The 11,318-nt window shown below is 37.3% G+C and overlaps 1 protein-coding gene across 5 annotated transcripts; it reads left to right on the forward strand.

Moving 5' to 3' along the window:
* On the forward strand, positions 1-7,498 carry LOC107743576 (uncharacterized). 5 transcript variants are annotated; one of them, XM_016556904.1, is made up of 3 exons: positions 1-23; positions 3,324-3,829; positions 5,630-7,498. In XM_016556904.1, exon 3 carries the CDS (start codon positions 5,640-5,642, stop codon positions 6,999-7,001), a length of 1,362 nt encoding a protein of 453 aa, XP_016412390.1. In that variant the 5' UTR covers positions 1-23; positions 3,324-3,829; positions 5,630-5,639; the 3' UTR covers positions 7,002-7,498. The 5 variants fall into 5 exon arrangements, with proteins under 5 accessions (XP_016412390.1, XP_016412389.1, XP_016412393.1 ...); XM_016556903.1 differs by lacking the exon at positions 1-23 and adding an exon at positions 1,280-1,623; XM_016556907.1 differs by lacking the exon at positions 1-23 and adding an exon at positions 1,280-1,623 and having other exon boundaries at positions 3,703-3,829.
* The last annotated feature ends 3,820 nt before the right edge of the window (positions 7,499-11,318 follow it).

Genomic DNA, 11,318 nt, shown 5'->3' on the forward strand with positions numbered 1-11,318 from the left:
ACAGGTTTGGAACAAGTAAGAGGGTGAGTAAATGATTTTCAATTTTTGGTGAGGTGCAGCCACAATTACCGTTGCTTGGGGAATGTCATTACATTGGTGGCACACACACATACACATCAACAGAACATTCAGTCGGTGCATGGAATGTGTGTGGTCAAGCAGTGTGGCAAAATGACTGTCCCATTATTCTGTCTTGTATTAATTTACCAACCAATCAATCAAGAAAATTTCAGATTTTGCTCATGTTCAAGCTGGTCATGGCTGGTTGGTTTGGGTCACTTTATAATATTCTATTCTGATACTTCATAATATGTTAACTTCAAACATTGGCTTTTGTTGACACCCTCATGTAAGTTATACTGCAGTCCCTCAGTAACTCAGTAGGGTAACTTTTTATTTCCTTCTTATTAATTTTCACCCTTTTATTAGTGGAATTCTGTTTCTTTTTGCATTAACCTTTTATAGACATACTTTAAATTACATCACAGATATATTCCTGTTTTGAAATTTACAGACCTGGTACTTGGTACTGCTTAACAGGAATTAAAAGGTAATTTAAGTACCGACCAACCAAATATTGATTCTTAACCTCGAAGTGAGATATGAACATGCTGATTTATATTCATTTAAGGAAGGCAGCTGGGTTGGATTTCCTCTCCTTGTGATTCATTAGAGAACTGCAGCTGTGACGCTCATGTCACGGTTGTAATCTGTCATCGCTGTATCTAAAGCACTACAAACACCCAAAATCATACAGACCAGGTTTGAATGAACACTGCACTGCTGCTTTCAAGAATGCTGCAAAGATTATAATGTCAGAATCTGTGTATCTCAGCAAGATCATCCTATGTCTACAATTTAATCGATGCTTGATGTTGTGAAACATTACAGCATGACCTTTACAGATTACAGATCATGCAGAGGTTAATCTGCTGATCCTTCAGTGTTATCAACTTCAAAAAGAAAGCAAAAGTGATGAAGGAGAGAGAAAAACATAAAAGGACACTTTGATCTTTAGTTATGGATCAATCCATTGGATCTGCACATTTAATCTCTACTGGGTTTATAAAAAAATGACAGATTTATGGCTTCCATAATCTCCTTCAAATCGACAGTTATGTTTGATGCCATCAGTGTTCTTTATATATGTACTGCAGCACAAATGCTGTAATTTTTCTGCTGTATATCAGCATGATTGAATAAACTGCAGTTTGGCTATTGCAAAAAATATCCTTTGCTTAAGTGGTGAACTAATCAATTTAAATTAGTTTGACATTACAAAACCAGCAGCACACATCTATAATGTTTCTGAAACTGAATAGGGAGCGGCGACACTGACTCAACTGATCTAGGGGTCAGTATTGACACTTTAACATCCAAAGGTGAGAATGCAAACATGCTGGTGTGGGTGTAACTGGAGTTCAGGTAGGCGTGTGAACAGTGGACAGGAACAAATGCTCTGGGTAAGAGACAGGGAACAGTAGTGCCCTTTGGAACAGGCATGACTCATGCTTGAAGGACTATCTTTCATAAGAGAAAGTTCAGAGTCCTATTAAAGGACACCTGAGACAGGAACAAAAAACTCACCCAGGACCACCAAAGCACTGATCTCAGCTATGCCAGGTCAGTAGAAAATGATCATGGTCAGTGTAAATGATTATTTACAAAAAGGAGAAAATTAAGTGACAATCCTTATCATATTTAACTGTGTTTCTCCACTGGGACTGCTTTAAATGACTTTGGAGCTCCAGTCAATGATTTGGTGTTGAAGTGTTTCAGATTATTTTGTTACTTTCTGCCGGATGTAAAAAAGCATTTAACTGCCAGCACTCTTTCTGTTAATTTGCAAGGAAGGTACAAAGATCACCAATGGAAGATTTTATTGTGCATATTAGGATCAGGTGGGTTTTAATGTGTTTTCTCCTGCTCTATTTTCTTTTTTACCATACACTGCAGAATTGTTATGCACAAAGTATATATTTATACATAAATAATACATTTATTTGCTTAAACAAATCAAGGTATACAGTGACTCTCTTTTTCGTTTTTCTCCCATCTTCTATTTTGTAAAGGTGCATATTATTCTGAGCATCTCTTTGGTATTCTTTCTCTTCCTGTCTTGTTTAATCAGTAAAAAGTACATTTTTCATACTGAGTCACTGAATGGCTGTCAGCAGTTTCTTTGTTTATTAGACACAGCTACATTGCTTAACCTTGTTCCTATCTTTTGCCCTTCACTGCCGGGCCAGCAGTGTTTTCTTATCAACAATGCAGCTCAGAATGCACTCTCTGAGCATATAGCGGCTTTTTTTCTACGTCTTACAAAGCAGAATTTGAAACTCTTTGTAAATAAGGTCAGATCATCCATTTTGCAGCACAGCTTGGTATTGTGATGTTGTTGTATAATGTGAGTTATCAATAAACCCTCAAAATTGTGCAAAGCCCAATTTCATTTAGAAAAATGGACACATCAATAGTGGCCACATCCATCTTTAGCGCTCTGACAAAAGGAAGCATCAATCCTTATAACAAGACTGATGATCAGTGTCGGCTGCTTTGTGGCTTGTTCTCTCTCATGGTCCATTTCTGTATTTTACAGTTTAATCTGTGCTTCTGGACACACCCCTGTCCAGATGTTGAGTCTTGGGGATTCTGCAAAAGACAGACAGACATAGATAGATGAATGATAGACATACAGACTAACTAGATAGATAGATAGATAGATAGACTGTCAACAATGTTTCTAATTTACACCGTTGCATTGTTTTGAAGGTGATGTTTTATTGGAGGGTAACATTTACATAGAAAGCTTTAAATATTCAAAGAGGGTGCTAAATTATATTTCCTCTGTCAACTAGAGCACCCAGAACAACACCTAACCCTAACAAGTAATAAACTGGTGAATGAAATGTTGAATGAACTGTCTGCCCACTAATGACTCTCAGAGGCACCATCGTTCATTATTCACACATAGCTGCAGTGATCACATAATAGCGTGTGTACATATAGAGACAATACGTAATATCACGGTATTACAAATAAAAGAAGATTCATCTCAGCCCCATTGTGAAATGTTGTTTCCATAGCAACAGGGGGAGAAAGATGGTTAAGCCAGAGAGACCTAGAGAGGGAGTGGCACTTCTTTATAAAGAAAGAGGTGAAAGACAGAAACACATTTCCACTGTGTGTACGCATGGTCACAACAGACAATGAGGGCAGTTCAAGACGAGAGGGAGCGAGTGAGGGAGGGAGAGGTAATTTGGCTGTCCATCCATTGATTTCCTTCACATTCATTCAAGTGTTTCACCTTTATTTTCTGCCAGATGCATGAAGTGGAATCAACGCCACCTCCTCATCTCCATATTCTCCTCCTCCACTCAGTATCCAATCTCCTTCAGCCCTCCACCACATCACACATATAGTCTTTCCCCACAACACCCACACAAACACAGGCACACACATTCCCTCTTCATTCTCTCTCTCTCTCTCTCTCTCTCTCTCTCTCTCTCATACACACCCTCCTGCCTGGAGATTTGAAGATGTGACTGAGGCTGGTTTGTAATCAGATGAAAGACGTGTATAATCCCGAAGCTCCCTCCATCTTTTTCATTGCTGGAGTGGGGATGCTGAAGGAGAGGACAAGGGCCTGGATGGGTGACGTTTAATGGAGAGATCTGTGCTGACGGATTCTGCCTTTATAAGGACCTGGACTGACGCTGCACTCTTGGGAGTCTGGGATGAACGCAGAGACCATTGAAGAGAGAGTGGACGGGTAAAGACAGGGCAGAGAGGACATCAAAGGGAGCTTCATCTGTGACTTGGACACAAGGTAAGAATTTATTTTGAAAAAATTGTCTGCCATTATTTTGTTGTGTGTGTGCGGATGGGTTTAGATGCACAGGATCGAGTTCTCACCTTGACAGGTATTTCTGGATTTAATGGAAGAAAAATGCACTCGGGCCTTTAATGAATTAATAATGAGAGGCTGTTTCATCCCACTGTGTCTAAGTAGCACATTCCTTTCATGTGTGACATATAACTTAATATGATTCATGAAAGAGACTTTAACTATAAACAAACATATTAATACAAACATTTAGAATTATAATTTAAATGCTGAACAGATATATTAATGTTATTTTCAATGTTTGATTGAGAACATTTTTTTGCTAGTAGATTATTTTCTCACCTGTTGACAATATATATGATCTAAAACCAAAGCAAAGACTGGAATAATGTGGAAAACAGTCTTTGACCTGCTTTAAGAAAGCTGTACCAAAAGGTTTTGTTTTGGTTGTTGGTTCTTTACAATGTTTATGCTGTTGCCTCTCAGTTGTGGTTCCTTGCCACCGTCGCCTTTGGCTTGCTTAGTTGGGGACACAATTTCTGTCAACATTGTTGACTTGACTGCACAGACACTATAGGAAGAGAACTGAACTGAGCTGGACGATGACATCACTGAATCAACAGTGAACTGATTGGTTCTATTGGTCTCTTGCATTATCAGCACACGTTGTTCCTGTTTAACACTGTAAAGCTGCTTTGACACAATATTGTACAAAGTGCTATATAAATAAAGGTGACTTGACTTGACTTGATATTGTAATGGATGCATATAGGGACTATAGAGGGAGAGATCAACACATGCGGCACCCATGTTGAGACCCTTGTCGGTAGAAATAGCTGGTTTACCAGACATTTCTACCTGCCCTGCCCTTCGTCTGCGAGTAGTTAAGGCGAACAGGTAGTTTTGCCACAAACTCAGAGTATTGGTCCAGCCTGACCAAAGGTTAAAGGTTTTTAGGCTGTAAGATTTTATGCTTGTAAAAAAAGTATTTTAAGCTCACCGAGGCTGCATTTATTTGAGCAAAATATATAAAATTCTTTTTTAAAAATGATTACAATTAAAATAACAATTATTACAATTTAAATAACTGTCTATTTTAATATATTTTAAACTGTAATTTATTCTTGTGATGAATTATCAACAGCCATTAATCCATTCTTCAGTGTCACATGACTCTTCAGAAATCCTTCTAAAATGCTGATTTGCTGCTCAATAATCATTTCTTATTATTATCAATGGTGAAAACAGCTGTGTTGCTTAATATTTTTGTGCAAACCATCATCCATTTTTTAAGAAAGTTCAAAAGAACAGCATTTATTTGAAATAGAAATATTTAGTGAGATTTTACTGTCACTTATTTCTATCAATTTAATGTTTAAAAAAAAAAAAAAAAAATCCAATCCATGTTTTATTCAAGACTTTTCCCATTAATGACATTTTTTATTTTGATGGTCCCCTTTAGACATGTAGACATTAGACACTGTAAGGAACTTTTCAACTACACGTCAACTACCACTCATTAGAGTATTAGTAGACTGTCTGCTTAATATCTGCGAACACTTTATTTTTTGTCCCCCAAGAGACATTCTTCTGAATAAAGTAACTCTGCAAGTATATGCCAACTTATTCTACTAACCCTAACCCTAACCTAACAGTCTGCTAACATGCTACTAATGGGAGTGCAAATGAGAGTTAGTTGACATGTAGTTGCAAAGTTACTTATAGTCAACAGAATTTCTAAATCAAAATAAAGTGTAACCAACACTTTTTTTCCTATTCCAGCAGATATCCAATGGCAGAGGCTGGGCATACTGTGTCATTCCCATCAGGGGGCACAATCCCCTCAGACCCTTTCGTCACAGTTGAGTGCAGTTCAGCAGAGGTGAAGCCTGAAGATGTACCCCTGCAGAGCTCCAATGAAGCATCATACTCCTCAAAAGACCTCAAGGACAGCAGCCAAATTGATCAACACGATACAAGTGGTCACGGTATTGCTGAGACCCACATGTCTGACGGTGTGTGTTTACAGTCAATGAGCGATCAGAATAAACACACATGTAGTTGTTCACTGACAGTGCACAGGGAACATGTCTTATCTCCTCACAAGGACCTAAAAGAGCACAGTCTGTTATCAATACAGAGAAGCCACTCAGACAGCTTGCAGATTTTTAAAGAGGCCACAGCTTCTCCTCTCTACTGTGAAACGGGTGCATCTTTTTGCCAAGGACGAGACCAGGATGTTTGTGCGCAGTCATTTCCTTCTTTAGTGTGTAAACAGGCCATGCCGCTTCAGCAGAGCAATACGGTGACCACGTCTACCAGAGCAGGAAGTAGCGGATCGGGCAGCCCAACTCAACCAGCCAAACATGGCTTCATTCAGATCGGTGAAGTCATTCCAGAGTCCACCTGCCCCAAATTCAAAGAAGCTGTTTGTTGCAACTCACACTTCCACCACGGAGCCGTCGAGGACACTTTTGCGGCATATTGCCACCCGCAACCAATTCCTGCTCCGGCGCAGCTGCTTCCACACTTAGTAGGAATGGAGGAGAGCTACAAGGGCCAAGTATCAGCAGGCAACCTGCTCGCTCTCCCTCGGCTCATCTCCTCCGTCAGTGAGACCGGATTGGACGGTAAGCGACTCCTTCGTTGCTGCAATCTGGATTGCTCTTGGCCTGGTCCGTTGCGTCCAGTTGGTGCTCAACAATGGGTGGATGAAAAGACCAAGAGGGAAGTGGGGACCATGACCACAGAAAAAGAACTGAGAGATGTAGGAGTGCAAGTGGGTCAGGACTCTGAGGAGCATCCCCAGCACGTGTTCCTAGAAGTGTGCCTGGTTGAAGAGAAGACAAATGCGAGTGGCAAAGTGGCGTCAAAGAGTCAAAAGTCTCCTGTGAGGGAGGTGAAATGGGATGCGGAGGGCATGACCTGGGAGGTGTACGGAGCCTCAGTCGATCCTGAGGAACTCGGACTCGCGATTCAGAAACATCTGGAGGTACAAATCAAAGAGACTAAGGGAATAGCGGTAAAACTCTCACGCCAGAACACGGCAACATCCCAACACAGCTCAGGATCAACCCAGAGGAGAAAAAAGGGGCTGTTGGGGTTGTTGCGCCGGCCAGGCTGCTGTTCTCGCACCTCCGGTGCAGTGGACTAAAGGACCTACATGACTGAGACCCCAAATAGACATTTTAAATACTCTTGGGTTGACAGCCAAGTAAAGATTAAAAATAGGGATTTTTTTTTTAAGCAACAGTACTTTCTTTTTGTCCTTGTATAACAGAACTGGGTAATACATTTCAGAAAAATCATGTCTTCCTTTAATTTTTAACACCTCACCTAAATGCTGTAGTAGTTTGCTCAGTAGGTTTAACAACTTTTTATAATTTATAGAAAGATTGCGGGTTATTTTATAATAGTCAACTGCTCTTTGGTTTTTGTTTTCCATCAGCAAATCATAATGATTATGACTAAGTTCCTGTCTTGCATTAGTCTGTGGAAACATGTCCACTGAATGAAGAACTTTTATTGTTTAAATCTGTGGAAGCACTATGATGGAGGTAAGAGAATACAGTATACACAGTATACAACTGTGGCGCTGCCTGCTGGTCAAAGCATGACAGTAAGACAGACGGTATCACAAATATGTGTAAATACTTTTAAAAGTAAAATACTATTTACAATACAATACCATTCAAAAGTTTGGGGTCTGTCAGGTTTTATTTAAAAAATTTTTTAAAACAGTATAAATAAAACAATATTATTGAGAAATATTATTCACTGTCACATGATTCTTCAGAAATCATTTTATGCGTTGATTTGGTGCTCTAGAAATATTTCATATTAATATCTATGTTTAAAAAAAAATGGTTGTGTTGCTTAATATTTGTCAGAATTCTTTCATGAATAGAAAGTTCAAAAGAACAGCATTTATTTGGAATAGAAATCTTTTGTAACATTATAAAGGTCTTTACTGTCATTTTGCTAAATTTAATGCATCCCTGCTGATTAAAAGCATTCATTTCTTTCATGACCCCAAACTTTTAAACAGTAGTGTATATTCATATTGAATAATAATATTAATAATATGTAAATAGTAAGATAATAGATGTATGAGCTAATTATTTTAGTCCTTACTTGTCAGTCATTTCCAAAAATATATATTTCTTAATAATATAATTTTCAATCAATTTCACATTTATTCAGAAAATTAGCACTGGATTTACTACAGCATGACATAACTGGTTTTTCGAAAATGACAAAGAAGAGGAATTATACTGTATTCAGCATAACACATTTTGACACTTGGGTGTAGAATATGGTTTGTTTAGTTATTTATCAAAGCAAATTAAATGTCTCACCAGCAGCATTGTTTTTGTCTTCGTATTCTACTGTAACAATAAAAGCAATATGGCAGTTAATTGAAAACACTTTTTGCATTTTGATGTTTTTGTGACAGCATCAAAAGTAACCATACATTAAAGCTTTCCATATTAACTACAACATGACTTCTTTAGTTTTTTCCTTACTGACTCTTGTTTAGTTGCCCAATTTGGACACTATTTGTGATTCTAGACACAGCTATGAAAAAAGGATGACGGTACCATTTTTTTTTTTTACTATACGTTTGAATGGACTGAGTTGTAGAATCACCTGTACATTTACAAAACAACCTCAAAAGATTGATTTGGATCGAGTATAAAATATTCAGTAATACACAGACCATTATAGGCCTGTAGTCTACTTATTTATTGTGTTCAAGACTGCCTGGTCTGCGGTTTCAAAACCTAAAGAACAGTTCCACAATATTGGCTGTGGCCCGAGTGAGACCATTCCATGACATCCATACATACATGAAGTTCTAAATCTGCTCATGTCCATAAACTGGATTTCCACATTGTGTGTTTTCAAGCATTTAGGCCTATCAATTAAGCTATATTTTTAAAATCCTATAGTAAATCTTTTTTGAAAAGCCTTTAAACAACATATTCATCTAAATGCATTCAGCTGCTTTTCTTACCATTGCACACAGGCTACTTTTTACTACAGCAGCAAACCTGATGACTACACCTGCCATGTTTTAATCCATCTCCAGCAGCAGCAGCACACACTACGAGCAGTGCTGCCTTACATAACGCCTGCATTTTATTTGATCTCACACATGATAGTGAGATATCGTGGGATATTCTGTGGACACGGGCACAAACGGAGGTAAGTACCTCGATATGGCTAAAGATAAAAGGATTTAAATGAATGAACATGCACAATGACGGGTTGTTGCAGAGGTGTAGCATCCATAAACCCAATAATACACATACTACATAGACACAGTCGCGGGACTAAGCTACACTGAAACGCCTTGTGTTTGTGCGAACATCAATCGACGTCGCGTGAATACCGTCATATTTGTGTCTTTTCTCATAGAGGCTGCAAATGACAATAATGGGTTGAATTAACGTGTTTTAAAAAAAAACCCAAAATGAATTATTGATATCGTGACCATTTTGAATTTATGACCAGGCGAACGCTGCGTGTATTTTTCGCGTCATATATTGTATTAAGCTTCTTTTGTACAGTAAGAGCAGGCTACTATAAGGAAATATAGTCTTCTGACCTCTCTAGTATGGAGGACGAAACCTGCAAAAACAATAAATAAATAAATAAATAAATCTGTGCATAAATACACGTATTCTTGTTTAAATTTGTGTCATAAACTGGCTTGAGCGTTTGCCTGCGCATGCGTATTAACTTCAACAGTCAAGGGGACTGATTATTATCTTACACTTTTTCATAGGGTTAGTTTTGTAGTTATAATCATGAGAGAGCTAAATCATAAAAGATTTTAAGTGGCCAATGTAAAATATTAATGCTTACATAGCTCTTAATTGCAATACTGAACCGTTATTTGCTTAATAAACATACTTTTGTCGCCTGTATTTTCTGTTCTGATAACTAATGGGAAAAAACTGTCTGTTCCTCGATTAAACCACTTCATACCAGTTCCCAAGGATGTATATGGGCCTCTGTTTGTACAATAATAAATTGAGAATCAACTCAGATGTACCCTTGTGTATGTCACTAATTTGGTTCTCCCGCCGTAAAGAGAGAGAGATTGCTGCAGATCGACTTGGTTGTAGAAGACTGTTTACTGACCATAAAAATGATCTGGATGTATCACTACCATAACTGGTTAAATATTGCTTTTAATTTTGTCTTCATATGTGTTCAGTTGCCCACCAATTTATTTTATTTATTTGCCTACTTTAATCACATGTTTAATTATTTCTATATGTATTTAAACAAGAATTTGTGTATTTATACACACATTTATTTATTTATTTGCATATTTATTTATTTATTTGTGTATTTATTTATTTATTGGTTTTGCAGGTTTCGTCCTCCATACTCTAGCAGATACTGTTAGCCATAAATGGCTGTATTTCTAGTGACCTTAGTTGGAGAATAGCCTGATTTCTTACCATTTCGCTTCATTAAACACACGACAGTAAATACCACATTTTAAAGCAAGACAATTAAATTAAAAGATATATGAATGAATGAATGAATAAATAAACGTAAACCATTTCCATTGACATAACTGTTAAAAAAAAGTAAAAAAGTAAATTCTAAATAAAATATAAAATAAATGTGATACATTGCATAAGGCTGTTGTAATGGTAAGCTAAATAAAGTTATTTTCCTGTAGCATTTAATTTTTTTTCTCAGTTGAAATATCTAACGTTTTTTACACTGCAACATTCCCCTCAATTTCAGAGGTGTCCTAGCAGGTGTAATTAATCACATGAACCATGCACTTGTTCCACAAAATATGACAAACACAAAGCCTCCAAACATTTTTGGGAGTTTTAAAGGGTTAGTTCACCCAAAAATGAAAATTCTGTCATTAATTACTCACCCTCGTGTTGTTCCAAACCCGTAAGACCTCCGTTCATCTTCGGAACACAATTTAAGATATTTTTGATGAAATCTGAGGGCTCTCCGACCCTCCCATAGACAGCAAGGTAACTACCACGTTCAAGGTCCAGAAAAGTACCAAGATGATCGACAAAGTAGTCCGTGTGACATCAGTGGTTCAACTGTAAAGTTACGAAGCTACTAGAATACTTTTTTGCATAAAAGAAAGCAAAAATAACGACGTCGTGCACCCTTTTTTCTCCAAGGCCACAACAATATATTTTTTTTTGTGTGAATTATTGGATAAGGATTTTAATATATATATATATATATATATATATATTTTACCCAATAAAATATTTCAGAGCTTGGCATAACTAGGTAAAAAAAGATACAAGATTTTTATAAGTTTACATGACTTTTCCAATTCTAGAAATCACACTTTTAAAATTAGGCTAACAGATATTTTCAGGTTTTTCAAGGCAGTTGGAACCATTGTCACTTAAAGAATTAAAAAGCTGTTGAGGGCGTGAAAAAAAAAAAAAAAAAAAAAAATTCT

This window comes from Sinocyclocheilus rhinocerous, unplaced genomic scaffold (assembly GCF_001515625.1).
Source record: "Sinocyclocheilus rhinocerous isolate Xijiao unplaced genomic scaffold, SAMN03320098_v1.1 scaffold677, whole genome shotgun sequence".
Classification (NCBI taxonomy): domain Eukaryota; kingdom Metazoa; phylum Chordata; class Actinopteri; order Cypriniformes; family Cyprinidae; genus Sinocyclocheilus; species Sinocyclocheilus rhinocerous.

Excerpts from the sequence above, each read along its gene's own strand:
- LOC107743576 (XM_016556904.1), top strand. The coding sequence starts at position 5,640 with ATGGCAGAGGCTGGGCATACTGTGTCATTCCCATCAGGGGGCACAATC.